The 24,063-nt window shown below is 48.1% G+C and overlaps 1 protein-coding gene across 7 annotated transcripts in view; it reads left to right on the top strand.

Moving 5' to 3' along the window:
• Positions 1 to 23,345, top strand: part of TJAP1 (tight junction associated protein 1) — a 43,575-nt gene extending 20,230 nt beyond the window's left edge. For 3 of the 7 annotated variants that reach the window (XM_081905371.1, XM_081905370.1, XM_081905369.1), the window contains 10 exons: positions 485 to 575; positions 3,529 to 3,580; positions 6,610 to 6,767; positions 9,792 to 9,820; positions 12,329 to 12,490; positions 13,774 to 13,840; positions 14,294 to 14,323; positions 16,927 to 17,034; positions 18,192 to 18,275; positions 19,344 to 23,345. In XM_081905371.1, the coding sequence (XP_081761497.1) occupies positions 6,642 to 6,767; positions 9,792 to 9,820; positions 12,329 to 12,490; positions 13,774 to 13,840; positions 14,294 to 14,323; positions 16,927 to 17,034; positions 18,192 to 18,275; positions 19,344 to 20,663 (1,926 nt within the window). In that variant the 5' untranslated portion in view covers positions 485 to 575; positions 3,529 to 3,580; positions 6,610 to 6,641 and the 3' untranslated portion in view covers positions 20,664 to 23,345. Of the gene's footprint in view, positions 1 to 484; positions 580 to 3,528; positions 3,581 to 6,609; positions 6,768 to 9,791; positions 9,821 to 12,328; positions 12,491 to 13,773; positions 13,841 to 14,293; positions 14,324 to 16,926; positions 17,035 to 18,191; positions 18,276 to 19,343 lie in introns of all 7 variants that reach the window. The other 4 variants (XM_081905368.1, XM_081905373.1, XM_081905372.1 and 1 more) reach the window with 2 other exon arrangements.
• Positions 23,346 to 24,063: the final 718 nt, after the last annotated feature.

Raw genomic sequence — 24,063 nt, 5'->3', positions numbered from 1 at the left:
TTACTTCTCAAAACCAGATGGAATACCGAATTGCAGATTGTATTGACTTGCTTCTCACTGAGCTCTTAACAGCATCCAAGCCTCTGTGGCCAAGTGATGGGCACCCCACACAGAAGATCGCTCCTCTGTTTCACAGCAAATTAGGTTGGGCTGTTGTGACTGAGGTGGAATAATGAACGTTTCTGCATAATTCATGGCAATCTTCTACTCCAGAATAAATGCCTGTTCAATAAGTACATCAAGCAGTTGAATATTCCTGTCTTTTTTTCTTTTTTTAAAAAGGGGAATCATTTTAAAGGCCTTTCCAGTATGCTGTGGAATTGTGGCCTGATGCTTGGGTTCTGTGATACTCATTGAAAACCTAGTTAGAATACTCTGCGTCCAGTGCTGAGCGTGTTCTTGCCTGTACTGTGGTTTTCTTTGTGTGCTCCTGCGTGTCAAGCCGATTGGTAACTCTCACAAAGTTCCCTTTCTCCGGTTTCAGAAGCCGTTGCCCAGATGCTGTTGGATGCGGTGCGGATACCGCAGACTCAGAGCCGGGAGGACGAACATGTTTGGACAAAACATCACTTTGGGTCTGTAAGTCCCTTGCTTTATGAGAGGCCTATGTGGGGAATGTCTGCAAGGGGTTGTGCAGTGGTACCCTGGGTATTTTGTCATGTGCGATGGGCGAGAGGAAGGGAGCTGAGCAGGGGACGTGTAAGTTGTACTCTAGAACCCAGCAGGACACAGGAGAAGCGCGTGGGAATCAGTGCATGTTCCACTGTAGAGGACAATGTCTCTTGTAGATGAGGCAAGGATGACAAAATGCCGTTCACATGGACCGGGCTCTTGGTTGGATAATATCCTAGGTTTTAAAAATGCACAGGAAATAAAAAGGCTTTTGCCTGATATCAAAACAACACAAGGACCACACGAGTCTCTCTAGGGGAAAAGGTTTCAAAACCAGGCTGCTATAACCAAAATGGCTCTCTCTGTGGTAGTCACCCACCTAATTTCAGAAGATAGGAGCATCCAGTGAAGGACCTCTGACAAAGATTTTAACACATGAACATATGGAGGGGGGGTGTGGAACTATCCTTGAGGTGGCTGGACCCTAAGGCATCAAAGGCTTGAAAGATAGGTGCTCACAATGTAAAATTGTGTTCAGAAATGGGCCTATAGTGAGTAAAACCTTTTTTCATGTGACTCCTTGATAGTTGTTGCAATCCTTGGGGTCTAGGGAAGGCTTCTTTAAGCCTTACAACCACCTGATTCAATATTCAAGATAACCTCTGAACTTGTAGGTGAACTCTTCTCTGCTAGCTTTTATAAGCCATAAGGGGCAAGATTGAGTACACAGTTGATTGTCAACACCCCAGCAGGTGCCTTACTCTCATTCACAGGCCCCAGCTATTGAAAAATCTTAACGAAAAAGAATCAGACCGCATGCTGAGCATGTTCATTGATTGAACTGCAACACTCGTGATGTTTAAGTGGGAGGCATGCAAGCAACCTTCTTGCCAAGGTGCATAGCAACTTAGTCCATGTTTGGAATACTATTTGGAGAAGCTGCACTGCCCTCACTCCACCACAGAGTAGACTTGTGAGCTCCTGATGTATTTTATGATCATTGCAAGTTTTTCAACACTGTGTTTAAGCCATCTCCCTAGCCACTTCACTGTCCCAACTGCCTGGTAAATCCAGGTACTGAGTGGGACCTGTTTAGCTTGCCACATGCTTAGGAGTAATTGTGTCAATTATCTGAGCCACATCTGCATTCCACAGAGCAAGGAAGGTTTCAACAGGTGCCCCAGTCGTGCCACTAGGAAGCTCCCAAAGGATTCTCTTAGTCTCCATGGGCAGACCATCCCACTAGGCCCACCATCCTTGTGGAGGGAAGAGCCTGAACCCAACAGGATGTTACCTGACCACGACAATTGTTCTTGTGCTTGCCTTCCCTGACAACAGAACATTTCTTTTCTGCTGCTTTACATTGTTTGTAACTTGCTTTACTGTGTAAACTTTTGGGTTGCATGTTGTACTTTTTATTAAGCAACAAACCACCATGTTTATTTAGTTATATGACCTCTATATAGTTGTGCATGTGTGTATAGATACATGTATAATATATTTTATGCATTTGAAAAACTAGGATCTTGCAGCTTTTAAAATAAATAAAAAAGGGAGATTCTCAGGCTGCTGAATTTTGCACCTGATGAAAACAATTGTCCTGTTTCTGTGTTTGCATGGAGTTGGAGAGTACGCTGGGAAGCCTCTCCCCACCCCCACAAGTCTACTAACAGGCACCGTGCTGCGTTCCTGTATTGTTGGACTTGGAAAAGTGTAGATCTAGTTATTGCTCTGTGGCCTTGGAACAGAATAGCTATGCTATTGTGAGATTGTTTGTTCTGTGCTAGTTGAGGCCCGAAGAAAACACTGTAGTAAGGAAAGGGGCCAACAAGCTTGTTGGGGCAGGGCCAATCCTAGGGCATCTCAAAGACTTGTTTCAGCAGCTCTCTTGCCCAGCACAGGCCCTCCTGGCTTCCTGTTACACTAACTTTGTTTATGGCTCTGACTTAGGGTGTGGAGTTTTTGTACACATAATGTAACCCCAACTCCAAGGTTGGGTGTCATTGATAGAGGAAAGTAGCTGGGAGGGCCAGGGAAAACTTCAGCAATGCAACCCCACCAGATTGTGTGAGAGCTTGAGTGGAAATAGCAGGCCAGAATCCTATTCGCCGACCTGTTGTTCTACCCCTCTGTTCATAGTTCCCTGACCTTGTGGGCATCCGGTTGTATATATGCCATACTTGTACATTTTAGGCTCATTTTGCTCTAAGAGCTAGGCATGGGAGAGATGATCTGTGGTAAAGAAGGTCAGGGACATTTTCTTAAGAGGTCCAGCAAATAGTTGGTACAGATTTCAAAAGCATTCCCCCCCAATACATCTTACAATTCCTTTCAGAAATAGAGGACAGTGTAGTCTGTTTCATGGGAATCTGCTGTCCACCTTCATTTTGACTCCTGAGCCTTTTATGAATCAGTACCTGAACTCTTGTTTTCTCATGGATCAGTGCAGCAGCAAATAGTTGTAAAATCAAAATACAGTCGTACCTTGGTTCTCGAACAGAATCCGTTTTGGAAATCCGTTCAACTTCCAAAACGTTTGGAAACCAAGGCGTGGCTTCCAATTGGCTGCAGGAAGCTCCAAAAATAGTTCACAAACTGGAACACTCACTTCCGGGTTTGTGGCATTCAGGAGCCAAAGCGTTCGAGAACTAAGCTGTTTGAAAAGTAAGGTACAACTATACTCAGTATTACCCTTTGGTGTACATGGGAAAATGTGCTCTACCAGAATGTTTTGTTGACAGTTTTGAGCTTTATTTAGGTATTTGCAGCTATTCCCCCCACCCCCATCTGACCTGTGATCCTACAGATTGGGCATATTTCAGGTGGGGACTGACATAAGTGTTTATTCCTTGAGCTGGAAAAGAGAGGAGGAGCTGAGCTCCATAGTAAACCGTCTTTGTTTTCCTCACTTTTTAGGTTGTTGGGTTGAGTGCCTTCTTCATGAGGCTTCAAATCTGAATCCAGGCTGGTAAGTTCTTCAGCGTATCTGTTATAGGCTTAGCTGTGGGGATTGCCTCATACTTAGGTGTTGCACTGCTCCACATTTGACCTTCCTTCAGTGAGAGTCGGCCAAAGAGGCCTTACCCAATCCCCTTTATGAACGAGATGTACATAAGAAGTCGTCATATATCTGGTCACTACTTACCCATCTAGTCCAGATTAGCCTATTTGTTGAGGCTCCCCAGGGAGTCTCACTCGTGTCATCTGCTCTCTGGTCCTTTTACCTGGAGATGATTCAGCCTGGGGCCTTCTGCATTCAAAACCATAGCTACTACTGAGCTATGATTCTTCCTACAATGAGAAATGTAGAGCGCTGAGGAAGCCCTTCTCAAGACTGACCCCAGATTATAGAACGTTACTTCCAGGAGGTCTCTTAAATGGCCAGCCTTGTTGTTGTTGTTTTTAGAAAACCGTATGTCATTTCTGTTTAAACTGGTTTTCAAGAATATACTAGGACATGTTTAATTTGCAACCAGTTATCTTTGCTCATTCTTGCGCTTGCTGTTATGATTTACCGTATTTTTCGCACCATAGGACGCACTTTTTCCCCTCCAAAAATGATGGGGAAATGTTTGTGCGTCCTATGGTGCGAATGCAGGCTTTCGCTGAAGCCTGGAGAGTGAGAAGGGTCGGTGCGCACCGACCCCTCACGCTCTCCAAGCTTCGCACACCTCTCCGCAAGCAGCGGGAGCCCAGCGCTGGGCTCCCGCTGCTTGCGGAGAGTTGCCTGCATGCTGAAGCCTGCGCGCGCTGAGCTCAGCGCGTCCAGGCTTCGCGGACCTCTCCGCAAGCAGCGGGAGTGCTCCCACGGCTTGCAGAGAGCTGCCTGTTTGGGGGCTGGGGTCGGGGGAAGCTTGAGCTTTCCCCGACCCAGCCCCATGCCTGGGGGTGAAAATAATTCCCCCCTTTATTTCCCCCCCAAAAAAACTGGGTGCGCCCTATGGTCCGGTGCGCCCTATGGTGCGAAAAATACGGTAATTAATGGATAGTTTTTACAGTCTTTTTTGATTAGCAGGGTAGCATGTTTTAATTCAGTGGGTTCAATACTGGGGAGGAGGTAGCAAAAGGCACGCACTTTCACCCATGAGTCATCAGGTTACGAGGGGCCTTACAGAAGCTTTGACTGCTGCAGTCTGGAAGACGTGGTGCCTGCAAAACATTGTCATTGGTATTGTAGCTGCCCTGCGTTTACCTCCAGCTGTACAGATATGTTTTGACTTGTGTGTAATGGAATGCTGGAGGGAACCATGGGAGTAATGGGACAGTTCCAGGCAGTTTAAGCACAAAGGTACTGTGCCTTCTTTACCCAAATTGTTATTGACTTGATAAGAACCCAGTGGCTCTACAAAGCAAAATGCCTGTGTTTGTTTCTTTGTCTTCGTTTACCTCTTGCTCTGCTCTAAGCAGGCATTACAGTAGGCTGACTCTTGAGGGCTGCAAAACCTATGATGTTGGGGTTTTTTTATTGCACATTGGCTGAAGGAAATGCATTCCTTGTGGAGGAGGAAATGGACAAGAAACTGCTTGCTTGAAATGAAGGTGCCTTCAGCAAAGCATTCCCTGAAGCGTCATACTCTGGCCATGTCTGTGCTTCCTGCTCCTTTAGCAGGCCTGACCTTTTCTGCCCTGACTGACCTTTGTTGTGAGCATGTGCTTATTGTCACTTTCCTGCAGTGCCAAGCCTGCTGTTTGCCCTTGATGTATGTCAGTAGTAGAAGTACTTGATGCTGTTACATCATTCTAGCGTAGTACTTAGAAACGGAAGCAAGCCAAGAGCTGTGCCGAATCCAGCACAGGCAAGTTCTGCGTGCAGTCCTTGTCTGTAGAGGAGTATCATCTGTTAAGGGCGTTCTAGTTGATGAGATTTCACAGAGCAACATTTCCTGTATCCTTTTAGCTACCTCAGGAAATGCTGTTTTGGGGCCACATGGTTTGTGAACTTTGCAGGGGTTGTGAGGACTGAAAGGCCCGAGGAAGGCAGATTCCAGCTCCCTTGTATATCATAGAAGGATTTCATGGCTGAGCTTCCGTCAAACTGGCTGCCTGATTTCTGGAAGGCTTTTGGACACTTGACTTGCATTTGTTGACAAGTTTATAGTCTTGGCCGGCAGCAGCAGGATCACTGCCCTTGGCTAATTTTTTAGCTACACAGCAGAAGGCAGAGGCCTCTTGTCTGTGCTTTCAGGAACATTTGCATCAGTCCTGATTCTCCCCCCCCCCCCCCGCCCATCCCCATTATAAATTGCCTGCTGCCTCTGGCGAATGCTGTCCTGGAACCTGACACAGGTAGGTGCTGTTCATGGCTCATAGCTTTTACAGAATGTAGGCCTGCGTTGTTTAAGCCCTGATGCAGCAGCATAGCTCAGCAGCTTTCAGCAGGGTTCCTTCTGTCCTAGAAGTGCCTCCAAGCTTTGCCCTTAGAGTGGCAGCGAAAGTGCCTCTCTCTGCCGTTTTATCCCTGACACACTTGGGAGTAATTTGGCTTTAACTAATACAAGCACATAATTCCTCCAGCCTGTCGGCATGCTTAATGCCTGCCGTTCTCTCCCATGTAGTCCCTCTTGGCAGCGACAGCACAAGATCAATAGCTCCTGCCTGGCCTGTCATTCCCGCCTGCAAGGTTTTCAGTTTCCATATCGGAAACGGCCTTTCCTAAAGAGCCCAATCAATATGCTGCTCTGAGGCCTGTTCTCGTTTGCTATATATAATCTGGACACACACTGTATGTTAGTGTGTGTATGTGCATAACACACAGAGAGAGAGGATGAGCCAATCCTCTACTCTTGCTAGCTGGGAGGACACAGCTGTGCTTTTTCTTCTTCCCTCCTTTTTTACTACAGCTGCTTTCCAAGGCTCTGGCCTGCCTCTTTCCTCGGTTCTCTGGATGTTTGGCTGCTGTGGGACACAGGGTATCTGACTGCCTTGTGGGAACGTATCTGGGCTGAATGGGGCATAAGTGACTCTCTCTCTCTCCTCTGCAATTTCTGCTCTCGGCAGGTGACCTATTGTGCAAGTCAGGCGAGGGGACAATGACGAGCACTGCACCTTCCAAGAAGCCTTACCGCAAGGCTCCTCCGCAGCACCGCGAGATCCGGCACGAGCTGCCCATCCTGCGCGACGACCAAGATGGTGTGATTTTGGCCGAGCAGAGTCAGGTAACTGAAAGCCGGGCAGCTAAGGGCCTGGTCCCGCTTCGTCAGCCGAAGGGGTTTAGTTACCCCAAGGCAGGCCAGCCCAAACAGCAGGTGGATGGGTATGAGGTTTGCAACGTTAACTTTTCTTCCTGGTCTCTGGAGTCGAGCAGCGACAAGGAGCTAGCAGGGTGCCGAGCAGAGCTGAACCTGAAGAGCCGGACTCTGTCGCCTGTGCTGCTTCACAGCGGGAAAACGGGAAGGCGGAGTGTGAGGCACTGTCGGCACCCTAGCCGCGGGCGGCTCAGTAAGTTCATGAGTCGAAGCGTAGAGACGGTAGTGGTTTCTGGGGACGAAGGCCGGAGGCCGACTTGCTCCTTCAAGAGTAGAAGCCTGGAGCGCTCCCTCATGTTCAAAGAGCCCGCTGAGATCTTGGCACCTAGGAAGTTCCATGTCCCATCGACCCACCTGCCCCTCAAGGGCATCTTGAAGCAGACAGACATGCTGGAAGTGCGGCCTGAGAGCCTGCGCAAATCTCGCTCGGTGGAGACCCTGGCCCGTGGCCGCCACTCACGGAAGTACAGCGACCCTCAGCTGTGCCTGAGCAGGCAGGACAAGCGCAGCTCCGAGCACAACAGCGGGAGCTGCTCCGACTCTGTCAGGCGGAAGGAGAAGATCACGGAGGAGAAGCTCCAGTTCTCCAAGTTCCTGGACGAGATCACCCACCGGGTGCTGAGCCCTGTCCACTTGCACTCCTTGGGGGAGGGCAGAGCAGGAGAAGGGAGCCAGGACTCCCCCACTTCTCCCAGGTGCTCCACACCAGAAGGGCAGAAGGAGAGCCAGCCTGAAGGCACCAGGCGGACGGCTGAGAAAAGCCCTCGGCTCACTAGGAGGAAAGCAGAGCGGAGGCGCGAGGGTCTCGATGTGGTACCTTGCCGTAAGAAGCTGCCAGAGGAGATGGAGAGGGCTTCCAGGCTAAGGAGGAAGCCCGTCTTGGTGAGGACGGACAGCAAGGAGAAGTTCCTCTCCATGGAGAAGCGGGTGGTGGATCTGTGTCAGTATCAGCTGCAGCACCTGGCAGAGCTGGGCTTGGCAAGGGTGTCTTCTGAGCAACAGCATCTGCCTCCGTGGAAGACGCTGGGTCAGGAGGGAGGGAGGGATGAAGGGCAAGACCAGAGTGAATACCCACCGCGGCTCGTGTGGCTACAGCCCCTGAGTTGCAGAACTATCCCGAGGCCAGTGCTGGAGCCGAGCTACTCGGGAAAAGGGTCCTTCTCCCCTCCCTCACGTTGGAGCCAGGAGGAGGGCAGTGCCTCACCCAGAGCCTCCCCTTCCTTCAGCTTAGCGCTAAACAAGGTAGGTGCTTAGTGAAGAGGGAGTGAGGGACAGATGTTTGTCTGCCAAGTTTTGTCTGTCGTAACTTAGAGCAGATCTCCTTAAGTCTCCATGAGGTTTGACCAAAGGGGTTTTATCCCCAAATATTATCCATCCAACATGTTTCTTATCAGCTCATTCCCTGCTTGTGTTGATCCTTAAAATCGGAAACTGAGCCCACATGCTTGAATACTGAATACGTCATGCTTTCTGAGTAGCCCATTGATTTTCTTCCTTCCTTTTGGCATCCAGGTTGCCCTGGGTACGCTTCTTTGGAGATGCTTACCTGTCGAGTGCCAGTATATGTGTTTATGGCAGCTTACCTGTTTTGCTAAACTGCCCGGTAAATTCCTCAGGCACCTTTCTTGGCACAGTTCTTGAGAAAAACTGCCACTCACTCCCATCCATCATGGAAAGAGGTTCTTAAGCTGAGTGTACCCTAATGAAAAGGCGTTTTGTCTTTGCCCAGATCTCTTTCCTGCCCTCTTATATCAGGCATTGCATGCTGGGAGATTGCCAGTTGCCCCATACTGTATAATCTGATAGGGCAAATCTTGCTACAGTCTGTACGTTCAGGACCACAGTCTTAGGCTGGCATGATTGGGCACCTGCCAAGGCCCTTTGCCCTAGCAAGGGGCCCATCATTGAAAGCCCCTTGGACCTAGAGATGCAGTGAGCAAGCAAAAAGTAGCAGAGACCAGGACAAACTGTTAGATAAGCAGGTGGTAGCAACAAAAATAAAAAGAATGGAAGCAGGCAGTTGCAGTTTGCTGAGGGTGTTTTGCTCAAGGGTCCTCCCCAAAATCTGAACTCAGCAGTATATATCAGTATTGTTTAGGGATATTAAGTCCGTATGGTGTAGTGTTTGATTAGGTCTGGGAAGACCAGAGTTCAAATTCCTACAGAGGCACGAAGCTCACAGAACGACCTTCGACTGTTAACACTCTCTAGGCCTAACCTACCTCAAAGTCCTTTTTCTGAGGATAAATTGGGGGGTGGGGAGAGGCCCTGCATGTTCCCCTGAGCTCCTTGGAGGAATAGCTGGTTGGGAGGGGGCCAGGAAATGTAAGAAATAATTAAAAACAAAACAATGGCATGTAACTTGAAGTGTCTTCCTATACAATGGGGATTGTTTTAAGATTGTTGGTAGCGGTCTCATTTGTGTGGTGCTTTACCTACGTGTATGGTGGCCTGAGCAATATAGAGTACAGGACAGTATACAGTATTTGCTGGCCAGTGGGTATCCTAAATGCAGTGTGGATGCTCATGGGCAGTAAAAGAGAACAAAAAAAGTGGCTGGGAGTATCTCCCTCGGTCTGTTCATTAACGAAGGATCGTATTCACCACAGAGCAGGTCTTCGGTTTTCATAGTGAACACTGTAATGCTGTCAATTTAAAGCTGTCTAGTGACTGAGATAATTTAGGCTGGTATAGTGCAGGATTGAATCTTAACCGCCCTGAGACCTCTGGGTATAGGGTGGTATATAAATTCAATAAATAAATAAATAAAAAATTAATCCCATCTGGGTGTGGTTGGACCAGAGCTCTTTGTATGAGAATTAGAGGGTGCTGTGGGTTATATCCATCTGACACTTGTATGCTTCAGTTTGCCACTCTGAAAACTTGCCCATATTTTTCAGTGAGATTCTTGCTTCTGTTTCCTTTTTTGCACAGGAGCCCTTGACGGATGCAGAAAGGATGAGGTAAGTATCTTCGTCGCTTTCGTTATGCAAATCTTTATTTTCCAGGCTACTACATTTATGCTCATTCTCTGAACTTGTGTGATGGCTTTCCCTTCCTTTAAGGCTCTACACCAGGGCTGGGGCCTTTTGGGTTTGATGAGCCAGATCTTCATCTTCCCCCACCCTGATGGGCCAAGCTTGGTAGGTGGTTGGGACCACCTACCTGCCAATCATCTGGTGTCATAGTGACACCAGGTGATTGATAGGGGTGGTCCCGCCCACCTATCAAAGTTGGACCTTGGGGTGGGGGAGATACTGCCCAAGTGGGATTAAACACATATCAGCTAAAATTTAAACCTGCATTCTGCAGCCATGTTTCTACCTGCCATCACACATTATGTCAAGCGTGGAGAAGGTGGGTTTGGTTTCAGGACCAGAAGTTGTCACCTGGCAGGTCAGGTTTATCCTGGCCTTTGGCACCTGAGATACCCAGGACCCACCCTATTATTGTGACTGAAATTTGTTTTAATGGTTTTTAATACTGAATTTCAAATTTTTGTAACCCACCCTGGTAATAAATTTGATGATGATGATAATTTGCAGGCCAGAGGTTCTCTGCTCTGTGCCCATCAGGAAGCTTGATGGTGCAGTGGCTGGAACGACGATCCCGGAACTGATATAGCTGCCTCAGGCATAGATGCCAAAGCTAGTGGAGATGGAGACCCAGCTGACAAGCACAAACAAAGGGTCCAAACTTTACATTAGGTTTTCAACTTGCTGTTCCAGCAGGAAGAGTGGATAGGCAATCATTCATTCCAACAGCAGGCATCTATTTTAATTTCTTGAAAACATGTTTTAAGCGCTATTATTTGAATGTGATCTGCTGTGTTTGGGATATGTCCTTTGTGCAGTCTCTCTCACTATGAAAGTCAGATGTGTAAAAATATCTGCAAGGAGGCAGCAATATTTTGGACTGCTCTTAAATCAGTGAAGAACAAATGCAACAGTAGCAGAACTGTTGGGAGACTTTGTGCATGCAAGCAGATGTATGGCTGGGGCAGCAGAAGACTTCTGTGCCAGTGAGCCGTTATGCAAACATAGGCTGTATCTTCCTCCATAGACTGATTCCACTCACTTGCTTGGAAACTGGGTCACTTTTCCTCTGTGAGGGTGGAGATGGGCCGATGTCGACTGACCCGCCTCCCTGCATCCTTGCTAGATGTTTCATGGCAGCACGTAAATTATTGAGTGAGTCTCATCTTCCAGTGGAGGACACCTAAACTGCACAGCCCCATCTGGCTACTGTGTTTAGTACAGATACTGTAAACTGAGACGCTGCAGGCATGGATGAGTGGCGGGCTACTGAGAATAAGGCGCTCTGTCTCTGCTCTGGTGGCAATATGATCAACTGACATGACCTTTTCTTATCTACAGCAGATTCCCGTATGGGCTCAGGCCTACTCAAAGCGGCTTGCTACTCATAAACAGAATTTAGTGGCGCAAGATCCAGAAAAGGCTTCACTAGAACACCCTTGCTATTCCTGACCACCAGAATGCACCTTATTACCCATCTTTCCCAATCTCTGTTGATCCTCTTCTTCTTCCTGATGTGCAGATATGCCTCCAGAATCCTCCTCCTGGAACTCGAAGGCACTGGCAGGAATCCAGTAGAGCTTAGGGCAGGCATAGGCAACCTTCGTCCCTCCAGATGTTTTGGACTACAATTCCAATCATCCTTGACCACTGGTCCTGTTAGCTAGGGATCATGGGAGTTGTAGGCCAAAACATCTGGAGGGCCGAAGGTTGCCTATGTCTGGCTTAGGGGGATACCTGAAAACCTCTGTAGTAAAATGTACTGCAATTCCTTGTTGGACATGAAAACTGAAGAGTGAATAAACTGTTTTTTTGCTCATTCATGCATTTGAAGTTGCACTGGTTCTAGTGCTGAGCATGCCTCAGCACTATGAAATGGAGGTTTGCAAATGGGGTTTTAAAATTATTATTATGTTGGAAACCTGGGCTTTATTTCCTCTCTTGTGGTGAATGGTTGCTGGGGGCAGGGAAGATCTGTAAACTCATCCCGAGATTTTTTCACAACACAGTCATTTTCTCCAGATGTCTTTTCATATCCTGTCTGCTGCTTTCACCTGAAAAGAGAAGGGAAGGGGTTGGCAGAATTGTCTGGATGCGCCTCACTGCAGCCCTCTTTCAAAAGTGAGGCTGTAAGTGTTGTACAGTCGTGCCATGGAATGGAATCTGTTCCGGAAGTCCATTCAACTTCCAAAACCAAAGTGCAGCTTCTGATTGGTTGCAGGAAGCTCCTGTAGCCAATCAGAAGTCGCGGAAGCCCCGTCAGACGTTCAGGTTCCAAAAGAACATTTGAAAACCGGAACACTCACTTCAGGGTTTTGATTGTTTGGGAGCCGATTTGTTCGGGAGCCAAGGTGTTTGACTTTCTAGGTACGACTGTATGGAAGACTGCAGCACTTGTAGTTTTTATTCAGGATGTTGTTGCTTTGTTTGCCTTAGGTTGTTGCAGCATGAGAATGAGGAGCTGCGTCGGCGTCTGGCTTATGTCACCAACAAAATGGAGACAATGGAAAGGGAGTTGGAGTCTGGGCAAGACTATCTGGAGATGGAGCTGGGCCAGAATCGTGAGGAGCTAGAAAAATTCAAGGATAAGTTCCGTAGGTATGTCAGCTTTAAGTAGCTCTGGGGTGCTGTAAGAGAAGGGAACCAGCTGGATAGAAGGACACATTGCTTCCTAACATTCTGAGATGTATGTCCTATACTTGGGATTGCTATTTTCAGATTTTGGGGGGAAGCTATAAATGTGTCATTGCACAATATATTTTGTCCCCTCCCTCCCCGCTGACAGTCGTATGAATCATTCTGTGCACGGGAAATGGTTTAGTGTTAAGTGGGTCCTTGGGATGGGGGCCATGAGTGGGGTGGAAACCTTATTTTAAAAGCCAAAATTCGTCCGTCAGCATTTTTCATGCTATGACTTGCTGGCTTAGTGTTCCCTGGGACTGATATGTTAATATCTTTATGACTACCACATGGCACAATCTGAGAGGTGAAACAGGTATGATGAAGAAGATTAGGCCTTGCCTCATCTTTGCTAAAAACTAAAAGCAGCTGAGTATGGCAAAGGGATTTTGCTTCACCCTGCCTCAAGGGAAGGGTGCTGCATTTAATCCTGGTAGGGTATAGGGAAGGCAGGCACAATTGTCAGAAGATGCATTCATTAATCCTCCCCCATGGTATCTGTTTTAGCTGCATCATTTTGTTCCAGTGAGCAAAACTACTAGCATTTGTTGAGTCATTGAGGTGATGACCTATAGATAGAAGTTTGGAGGATTTCCCCCCTGTCCCACAACCTTGGAGGTTAACTAGATGGAACTGGACCTGAGATTTAGGTTCATCCCATGTTCAGCTCCTGATTTCTTGAGTGCAGAGAGCATAGACAAGTTGACTGTCCTCAGCTTAGAAATAAGGATAATGGGGGCAAGTTCATTATGAAGATGGATGCAGTAATTATTGTAAAGGTCTTCATAGATAGAAAAGAAGATGGGAAATGCAGAAAGGGCGATGGGATTGACACTTGTTGGCAAAGCTTTCCCTCCCATTAGATAAAACTAGGTTTAAGAGTCTTCTTTGAATCTTCGGATTCCTTTAGCATCCTTTCTCCAAGGCTGAGACCAAGACCAGTTTTGGTCCTCTGCAAGTTGGTCAGGCTTGTTTTTTCTTCCATCTCTTCTATCCATGAACATAACATTCCTCCCTCAACTTAAACTTCTTGGGCTTGCTACAAGGAAAGGTCAACTGCTCATCTGTGGACTGGAAGGTGTGAAACTATGACTTGGAGCCATGGCACACGGCTTCTTGAAATATCTCCACTTCACCTAACATCTGAATTGCAGGGTGTCTTGTGTCACTTCAGTAACCTGAATGATCTTGTCTGTCTATAGGTTGCAGAACAGTTACACAGCCTCACAGAGAACCAATCAGGATTTGGAGGAGAAGCTGCACACCCTGGTAATTGACCTGCCGAGTCTATAAGAGGGAAGAGTGGGTGGGCCACACACTTGTCTAATGGCTTGACTCCGATTGCAGTGTAGTAACACCAGGATGTAAATCAGGATTTGAGGCAGAATCTCAGCATGAAGTTGCCCAGAGGGAGCTTTTCTAGATCGTCTATGTTGCCTGCACCAGAGTTTGGGTTCTTCTGCAATGTAGCTACTTGTAGTTTTTGTCTCACATCAGCTTTTTAAAAACCCAGGGTGCTGGAAATTTGATGTGCTGCTTTTTGTAGGATCCGGGTGGGGAAAACTCATCATGGGGTTGTGGGAGTGGAGCCAACATTTGTGTATTGTGTGCATTCATAACACTCATGGCTGTTTCTTTTCTTTCCTTTTTCTCTCTCTGTCTCTCTCCTTTTCTTTCCAATGCTGCTGCTGCTGGCAAATGCTGGGTGCACTCACCTCTCAGGCCTCGCTCAGTCAAAGCTGGATTTTTGCAGTTGCGTCTTTTCGTTTGTGTGTTGTTGTTTTTCTATCTCCTCTGCACATGCCTCAGCCTGTCCAGTTTCATTGTTGGTCGCACATTATCCAGCCCTACTTCTGTCCTAGATGGGGTCCCAGCAGCTTGGGTTTTGCAGGGGAAAGGCTATCCTTGGAAATCCGACCAGTTCTGGCCCGCATGTTCTAGCATGGGCTGTTCCTTCTTACTTTCAGTTATGGTCTAGCTTGGGAAAGAAATGTCCTCTGCTTAGAGAAACCTGGAATTCATGGGACCCTCTCTAGAGTAGTGCTCTTCTCTAGTCATCTGGATGCAGCTCCAATGATTAGTATGTTGGCCACCAGCTTGTATTATAAGGCACTTCTTGTCACTTGGGATCTCTGTGGATTGTAAACGGATTCCTGCAGAACTTCAAAGATTTTTTAAAAAGACGTGCCCTATTAACATTTAAACCACTGAAATTGGACGTTGGTAGTTCAGCCATCTCTGCCCTGTGGCATTCCTCTATTCATTTCTGTTGAATTTCAGAGGAAGCAGAAAAACTCTTCCCTGGCATCTTGAATATGTCTCTTTAATTATAGCTCTTAGAGACCAAGTTAACAAGCCCCACAGAGGTGTGCACACTCAGGGCTATTCATTTCAGTACAAATTCAATCTGCATCCCAGATCATTTTTATAGGCTACCTGCATCCTGCTGAGCTTATTCGTGCCCTCCATTTTTCTTGTAGAAAGGCAAGTGTGGAGGAAGTTCAGCTGTTATCTGAGCCTAGTGAAATTTGCTGCTGAGGCAGGTGCTTGGTGGGATGGCCTTAGGACTCTTCTGTGTTGGTGCCCGAGCCATCGCCTGAAGGATCTGGGGGAAGGCAGAGGGCTGGGACCTTGATTCTTGGAGCTAGGGGTCTCCAGTTCCATTCATTTTAAATCCAGTTACTGTAACTGGAGGGAGGGGGGCTTGGATCCAGACAAAGTTAGTTGGACTTCGTGCCCATTGAAATCAATGGGACAGGTTAGTCACGACTTAAATTCCATTGATTTCAGGGGAGACGCAAGTTCAACAAACTTTGTCTAGATCCTGCCTTTTTTGCAGTGTATTCTACAACTCTCTGATTGCACCACACTGAATGCAAAATAAGCACCTGGAGAATCTCAGCTTTCTTGTTAATACTTAAGGCTGCAGTTTTATGCACACTTCATTTGATGTAAGCCCCATTGGAGACAGCAATAACTTACTTCTGAGCAAACATGCATGGTATTTGACTGCATGTCTGCGAAGAAGATAGGTTTCAAAATGAGTAAGAAAATGCTTATTGAATTTCCAGAGCTGGATTTCCCCTTCGCAGAGCTCTTCCCTTCCCTGTGACTGGAAGTAACAGAATAATTTTTGCAAAATAAGAATCCCCCCCCCCATTTGCTTCTCTTTCATAACATACACAATTTACAGCATTCTAACTTTCTTGCTTCTGAAGTTTTATTCTTTTTTTTAGGAGGAAAAAAACACACCTTGCATGTACAGAGCTCTGTATCTGTATGCTCTGCTTAAAATTCTCATGTCTTGATCAAGTTTCCAAATTTGGCAATTCTGCAGAATCTCTCACACTCTTTTTTTGGTGGAGAGGCTAGGAATTGCAAGGAGTGGGGAAAAAATAAAAGCCTGGTGACATTAGGGGAGCAGGAATTGAAGCTTATGATGCAAACACTGAGTGAATGTGTGCTGCTCTTGTATATGCTAGAAAACCTGCCACGATTCTTTGTTTTTTTAAAAGTGTGTAACTCTGGCCACATGCCTCCAAGGTGCCCCCCCCCCTTCTCCAGCTGTGTGGGCTAGAAGCATGTTCTTTGGTAAAATGAAAACTGAGATTTTATTGGAATTTGCAGGAGGTGCATAGTTTGTTTTACAGTCATATTTTACTATCAATGAGGTGCAAGCAGATTGCTGGATCCCTACCTATAGTGTCAGAAGTGTCATTATGTATTGCCATTATCCTTTGTAGGATAAAGTGTTAGTAATTGCTGTGCTGAGGGAGAGAAGGTTTGCTTAGGAGACCACATTACTCAATGGGAGCTGGGCTGTGTACTCTTCCAGTTGTTACGGTTGCCATCCATTCCTTGGATAAAGAGGTCCTACACTAGCGGTTGTTGTTGTTTTTAACTGACTACCCAAGTGACGGATGCGCTACAGGTATGCTAAGGATATCTCTCAACAGGCTTCACACAACTAGGGAGCATCTTCAAAGCCCTATGTCACAATATTCCCTGTTGGCATGTCCAAACCCTGACTACTTAAGGGACAGTGTTCACCCTCTGCATGAACTGCTTGCCAAATAGCTATGAAGAGCAGCTGCACCAGTGAAGGCTCCAAGTGCAGATTGCTTTCATAACTAGTAAATGTGTCTTAAGTCCTCCAAGCAAACGGATGCAGAATGACTGATTCCATGTGCTGTTTGAGCCCCATCTTCCTCCCTTGCTTAAGGGCAAAAAGGGAGCTCTGAATTTATTGGCGTTGCGTGGGGTTGGGTTTTTTTCTTTGAAGGGAATTGGGCAGGGAGGAAGTCCAGCTGCTGCTGACAAATGGGACTCACCCCCTATATATCCCTGTACTCCAGATTAAAAAAGCCGAAATGGATCGCAAGACTCTTGATTGGGAGATTGTGGAGCTCACTAATAAACTACTGGATGCCAAAACAACCATCAATAAACTGGAAGAGCTTAATGTAAGTACTCCTTTCCCCCAGATTATGAATTCACTGCAAGGAAAGGGAATGAACTAAGAGGTTTCATTTTCCCTGAACAAAGGACCTGTATAATCACAGTTGGTGTTGGAACTTTTGCCGACTATGTAGGTCAGAGCTTTCCAAACTTTTCATGTTGGTGACGCACTTTTTAGACATGCATCATTTTGCGACACACTAATTCAGTTTTGCATCATTTTGCGACACAGTAATTCAGTTTCATTAGCAAATCAGGGGTTAAACTAACCCCTTTCCAGCCCCGGGAGGAGCGCGGGGAGAGTTTGTGTGACACACCTACACACTGCAGCCGTCACTAACACGTCGCGACACACAGTTTGGAAAGCTCGATGTAGGTTATCTTACGCTGGATGGGAAGAACTGTTTCCTCAGCAGACCTACTGTCTAGGAATGTTATCCTTAACAATAAATGGGCATCTCCTTCATGCATTTTGGTGCAATGGTAGTGAGATTATCCCACATTTTTTGGGCATCTCAATACTGAAAAGCCTGTGTTTTATTTTAAGACATTCAAGGGATGAACAGCACAGAGGCATCTTCAGTAGAATTAAATGCTCAGGCTGCTTGACTTAAGAAAGCAAGATCTGTGTGTTCCTACTCTTACTGACCAGTTCATGAGCCATTTTAATCCAGAACATTTGGATTGGAATAATACTAGATTTCGTTGACTCAGATGGGCTTAAATCTAAAATACTCTGGTTGTGGATGGAGGTGAAATATAGCATAAAAAGGGGGGTTGTTGAAATTCAGTAAGTCTGTAAAACTTAACAGAAATACAGGATAGATTTGGGAGGGTGCTCTGCTTCAAATCTTACAACATTTTCTTCTGTCCAGATGAATGTGAGTTAGAACCTAGCTCATTTTACAGGGAGGGAGGATTATTATTGCTGCTATTATTATTATTATTATTATTATTATTTATTTTATATGATGTAATCAGAACCATTCCTACTGCTAGCCTAAGTGAGCTGGCTTTCTTTAAAGTGGCAGATTGTGAGGTGCCATTAAAGCTCTCCTGGAACAACTTTTTTGGGGTCTTTTTCATTTTTTGCCTCATGCCCCGAAATGTCTTGGGGCATCTCTGAATGTGATTTGCCAATCCCTGCATGTTGTCTTGACAGGAGCGATATCGGCAGGACTGTAACCTGGCAGTGCAGCTCCTGAAGTGCAACAAATCTCACTTTCGGAATCACAAGTTTGCTGATGTGAGTGGAAATCTTGAGTTGGTTGGGGGAACCTTGTTCCAGGCTTCTCTCTCATCTGATACATAGAAAGCATAGGAGGAACTGCTTTTCCTCATTCTGCAGGGACTCCCATGGGGGAACAACAAAAGAGAATGAATGCCTTGTCATCTTGTCTTCTCATTGTTCCTCAGCTGCATTTCTGTAGGTGGGAAGGAGGGAGGTTGTTGTCATTGCTACACCAGCCTTGAGCTTGATAGAGAATTGCAGGTCTCCTGCTGAATCCTCTCTTTTTCCTCCGTTGTGACAAAGGAGTTAGTGATTGAATGGAGAAGCCTGTTAACTCCAGCTGCTCTTAACTCATCATGATGGAGGAAGTTTTGTGTAGTGTCAGGAGAGAAAATAAAAGAGACTAGGTGGGCTGGGATGACTGGCAACCCTTGGGTGGTTTCTAACCTTCAGGAAGATAGAAGGTCTCTTAAGACTGTTGTGATGTGGGGCCCACATCCATGTTCCTTGATGCAACGGGCTTGAGGTGGTTTCGGGAGCAGTGGGAGTGTCAGGCTGCTTCTGTCTCCGGAGCTAGCAAGTGCCAGGATGGCAATTGATTCTTAGTCTGGGGAAGGCTGCCAAGGCAGTGCCCTATAATTACTACATGCTTCCTGGGAGCCTCAGATTCTAGTAGTGGGGGCTGGTCACTCGATTCAGCGCAGCCACCAGCTAATTTTTTCCACTAATCAATAGCATTATGCTGGCCTAACATGCACCAGCAAGGCTCTCTTGTTTAATGTTCAAGTTTGAGCGTATGCTTCTCCCTGTTTCTTCTGAAGGGGCCTTGTTTGTCAGGCCCAGGGCCAAGGCAGGGGGGCAGAACCACATTTTTTCCTCAGTTACTGGGACACAAATGGATCTTTTGAATTTATAGGTGGCTGGTGGTTTGAAAGATGCTTTTAATGACATGGTATGTCAGGGCAAGAAGTTAGAGCTGGGCAAGCAGCGCCTTCCACATAACTGCTTCATCCATCTGTCCTACCCTATTAGCTCAGTGGTTCTCTTACTTCCGAGATAACGTCCTTTTTCCTGTCTCCGTAGCTTCCCTACGAGCTGCAAGACATGGTCAACAAGCACCTGCATAGCACTCAGGAGACCTCTGGCCCCGGCCAGGAGGCCCCTCACACCTTGGCTCCATCGGACGTGGTGCCCACCTCAGTGATCGCCAGAGTCCTGGAGAAGCCGGAGTCCCTGGTGCTCAACTCGGCCAAATCCAGCAGCGGCAGCTGCTCCATCGCCGAGGACGTCTTTGTGCACGTCGACATGAGCGGAGCTCCGTCCGACGCTTGCCCAAGCCCCGGCCAGCCCGGGAGCGAGGGGGCAGAGGGAGCAAGGCAGCAGAACGGGGGCTGCAAACCTCCAAGCGGCTTGGAGGGCATCCCTGGCGAGGTGCCCACATTTGAGAAGCTGAGCCCGTACCCCACTCCGCCTCCGCCCCACCCCATGTACCCAGGGCGCAAGGTGATCGAGTTCTCGGAGGACAAGGTGCGGATCCCGAAGAACAGCCCCCTGCCCAACTGCACCTATGCCACGCGCCAAGCCATCTCCTTGAGCCTGGTCCAGGGGGAGGAGGAGAACGGCGACAGGCAGCGCACCCTTCCCAGCAGCCCCGCCTCGGAGGGCCAGCGCTCGGCTTCCAGCTGCTCTTACCAACCGTCCCCCAAGGCGAGCCGAGCTCACGGCTCCTCACAGAGCAGCCCCTTCAGCAGCCCCCCGCAGGTGCCCAGCACCTTTGCCAGCTCGGCCAGCTCCGAGGAGGACCTGCTGGCCAACTGGCAGCGGATGTTTGTGGAGAAGGCTCCCCCAACCACGGAGCGGGTGCTGGTGAACCGCACCTCCTTCAGCCGCGACACGGCCCAGGAGCTCCAGAAACGTTTCAGCCGCTCCATGCAGGAGCTAGGCCGTGCCGCCTCCACCTACTCGGACGGCGAGGAGTCGGTGCAGAGCTGCAGCTGGACGGTGAGCAGGGACTCCAGCACCGACACCGACAGCACCGAGTCCCGCGCTCGCCGGGGCCACCTCTCCTCCGACTATGGCACGGACTTCTCCCAGGACGAAGCCCACAAGCTGCTGCAAGGGGGTGGCGGAGAGGGGGCGGCAGAGCCCGCCAGCTCTTCCCCAGAGAAGCACAAAGACTACGTAGACCTCGACTCGTCCGGGAGCCCGGCCGAAGAGCAGGAGACGCTGCTGCAGGGAAGCCAGGAAAACAGCCAAGAGGGCAGCTCCGAGCAGAGCAGGGAGTGCAAGAGCAAGCCTCCTCCGGGCCGCCCCCACCGCAGCCCCAAGAGGATGGGGGTTCACCACCTCCATCGGAAAGACAGCCTGACGCAGGCCCAGGAGCAAGGCAACTTGCTCAACTGAGGGTAGGAAGGAAGCTGTCCAGGTGCAGCGTTGCCCCCAGCTCCCAAGGGCTGTTACTCTACTCCTGAGGTTGAAAGGAGGACCGTCATGGGACTCCTTCCCAGGAATTCCAGGCCATTTTTATATATTTATTGTCTTTTTTAATGCACACTAAGAACGGAGGCAGCTCTCCTGCTACAGCACCAGGGCAAAACACTCGGGTTCCCACCAGCACAGGTGCTTTGTGTCCACAGCTCAGTTTGCACTCATGCCCTTCCTTCCACAGCTCAGTTCTGCCTTCACACTCCCAATTCCTTCCTGCTAACATCCCATCCCATTGTTGGTTCTGAGTTACGCCCCTGTGGCACCTCAAGCCCTCTATTCCTACGTGCCAAGAAGTAGGAACATGCTGTCCCTATTTTCCTCGTGTGAATCTTCCCCCAGGTGAAGGCTGCGGGTGGGGTGCAGTGGCTTCTGTTAGGTGGGCGTCCCCAGATGTGTGAGCTTCGCTGCTTTCTTTTCCTGCATTCTGCTACGTGGATGTGCGCTGGTGTGAATAGGTGGGACGATGCTCAGAGGCCACCTCCAGAGTTCCCTTGCTTCCTGAACCCAGCATGGTTACTCGTTGGGAGGAGCGCCACTCGGGAGCCTGCCAGAATGGGCCTTGGAGCTTCCCTGCTCCAGCCAGCCAGCAAAATGGAGGCTGGTCCATTTGCCATAATGGGTTCGGCTGTGTGTGACTGTCATGTTGGCTCTTTCTTGGGTGGTCTGTGTCTCATTTGAATGACATGAAGCTATGTGTTCTTTTACTTGCTTTCTTATAGGTCTTTGTCTTTTGAAATGTGCTTACCTCTTCCTTTTGTGAATGAGCAAAGAATGTGCAGGGATGGGGTGGGGGGGATTGGTCAGAAAGCATCTGCCCTGCAAGAAGCAGCTCATCTCATTGTCGCTGTTGCCCTATGGCCACCACCCGCTGAGCAGTCGCTAAAGCCTAAGCAATGCGGCCATCTTGCCTCTGTAGGACCATCCTGTTTGCCCCTTGGAGAGATGGTGAGTGAGGATGAGCATCCTATCGGGGCTGTGATCCAAATCGACACTAGTGCCTTCCCAAGGCCTTAGGCAAGGTCTGATATTCCCCCTCCCCTACTTGCTTTGTTTTTTTGTATGTATTCAGTGTTGTATTTTTTTCTCTCCCTTTGCAATATGTTTCTGTGTTTTGCGTATATCTGTGCACGCACCTGGGGAGGAAAAGGTTGCCAGTGTTAGGAATTTTTCCCTGACTGATCATGTTCCATAGACGCCGTTTCCTAGCCTGCCCTTGGTGCAACCAGTGCAATCTTCAAGAAAACAGTGAGAAGACTAGGCTGCTGAGCTTGGTTGCACTGCCAGCTGCTTATGTCTGAATGGAGTCTGTGATCTTCTGCTGGAGAGTACCCTAAAGCCTTTCTTCTCAGCACAGGGAGCCTTCTCCCTTGCAAACACCAGCAAAGCAGCTGCAAGCTGCTCAGAAAACCCACTCATAGCCCTGCAGGACCAAGAACTTCCCCTGAAACCTCCCAGTATCCATTGGATGGCTGCCATGGCCTATCTTGTGTTGATCTGCTTGCCTTTTGTGCTGTCCCCTGCTGCCTCCCTTCAGACCTAACCAGGGTCTGCTGTGTGTTAATTGTGGAGCAGTCTGGCCATAGCTAACTTTTTGATGTGGCCTTCTTCACTGGCCACTTCTCTTGCTGATAAGCTGCTGGCGGTTGCATCCCAGCATTGGGGTGTGACTCAGTATTTTCAGTTTAGCTATGCTAATAAATTGGTGCTAAATATGGACACCCTACATTTTGCCAATGCGGCACTTAACCCGTAATGATCTGACTTTTACAGCTGGCAGCTGCTTGCTTTGCTCAGCCACTCTCCTCCTTCAACCCTTGATTTCTTGGAATTTCCTTTGCTCTTCAAAAGGTAGAACCCAAGTTGCCACATGTTCCTGCTCCGGCACTGCAGTGCTCTCTTTCTCGCTGCAAAGGCTGCTGGAGATGGGAAGGCTCTGGGGCTTCCTGGTGACCTCTCGTTTGTGGTCAGTATTGGACAGACATGGTGCTGGGTGAAGCCTATCCCATAGAATCTGGGCCCTTCTCATGAGCTTGGCGGAAATGGAACTGATTTTAGCACATCCCACCGAGACAGTTTTTTAGTGACTCTTTTCTGTGACTGGGCTGCACAACTGCACATAAGGCGATCTGAAACTGTCACAATTGCAGCCACCAAACGGACAATTCCAAGCAGTTACTACGATGTTGATTGAGACCAATGTCCACTTCCTTTAATTCTACTGTACTAAAGGTTGGGAGGAGGGAAGAGAAAGGAGATCATTCTCGAGTGCAACCTAACCGTGCCATTTATTTCACATGGGTCTGGGTGGCAGTGAAAACCTGCAGGAGAATTGAGGATCAGGTCTGTGTTAGTCCTGCTGCTGCAGCCTTCCTCCCAGAGCTCCTTTTGTGCAGTCCTGCATCTCAGCCCTTTGCATCCTTCTCCTCTCTGGCAGTATTATGAATTCTCTCTCGGGGAGCTTGAGTTGCCTTCTTTGGCTGCCCCGTATTTTACAATGTCCCAACTCAAGACTGTTAATCTGCGACTAATGTGTTTTTTCTGAGATTTTCAAACTGATGATGTATATTTTAAAGCCAGAAATAAACTATTTTAAAAGTACGTCTGAAGCTGACTGTTGTGCTGCTAGGAGCTGAAAGGGGGAGCACAGGAAACCACAGAAACTGAAAGATTTTTAGGGTATTCAGTTTTTTGACCTGCAGCTCTGCATGGCTGCAAGCAAAGGGTCTTCCCTTTCATTCTTTTAACTCAGGGTTGGTGAGCCTGTGGTCCGGACACTGTAGGATGAAAATTCCCATCAGCCCTTACTATTGGCCATGTTTCCTGGGGCTAATGAGAACTGGAATTTCAGCAACATGCAGAGAAGGCCCCAGGTTCCCGATCCTTGCTTTAATTTGAGATGCATGGGATTGAATCTTGAACCCTTCTGCAGGCACAATGTGTGCTGCGTCCATGATCTACGACCCTCCTTGTAAAGGTACACCCAGACTTGATTGGTCTTCTCAGTGGGTCACGTGCAACTGGTTGTGCTAGCGGAAGCCAGCCCATGGACTCCTGCTAGCTGTGAATATCTTCCCACGCTTGCAATACTCTGCCCCACCCTCAAGTCTTTTTGTGCAGGTTTAGGGGATACACAAGGGCAGGAGAGGGTGAGCTTGCCTTCCCAAGGAAAAACATGGCACTGATGGAGCTATGTTGAATATAAGCCATTGTCATGACTGTGTTTACACTGCCAATTTTTAGCAACTGTGCTACTAATGTAGGGTTTGTATTTGGACCTCTGTAGGATAGAAAGCAACCTCTTGCTATATGACGAGGC

The sequence above is a fragment of the Podarcis melisellensis genome (genome assembly GCF_964234715.1).
Source record: "Podarcis melisellensis genome assembly, chromosome: 3".
Classification (NCBI taxonomy): Eukaryota; Metazoa; Chordata; class Lepidosauria; order Squamata; family Lacertidae; genus Podarcis; species Podarcis melisellensis.
This window is presented reverse-complemented; position numbering and strand designations above follow the sequence as displayed.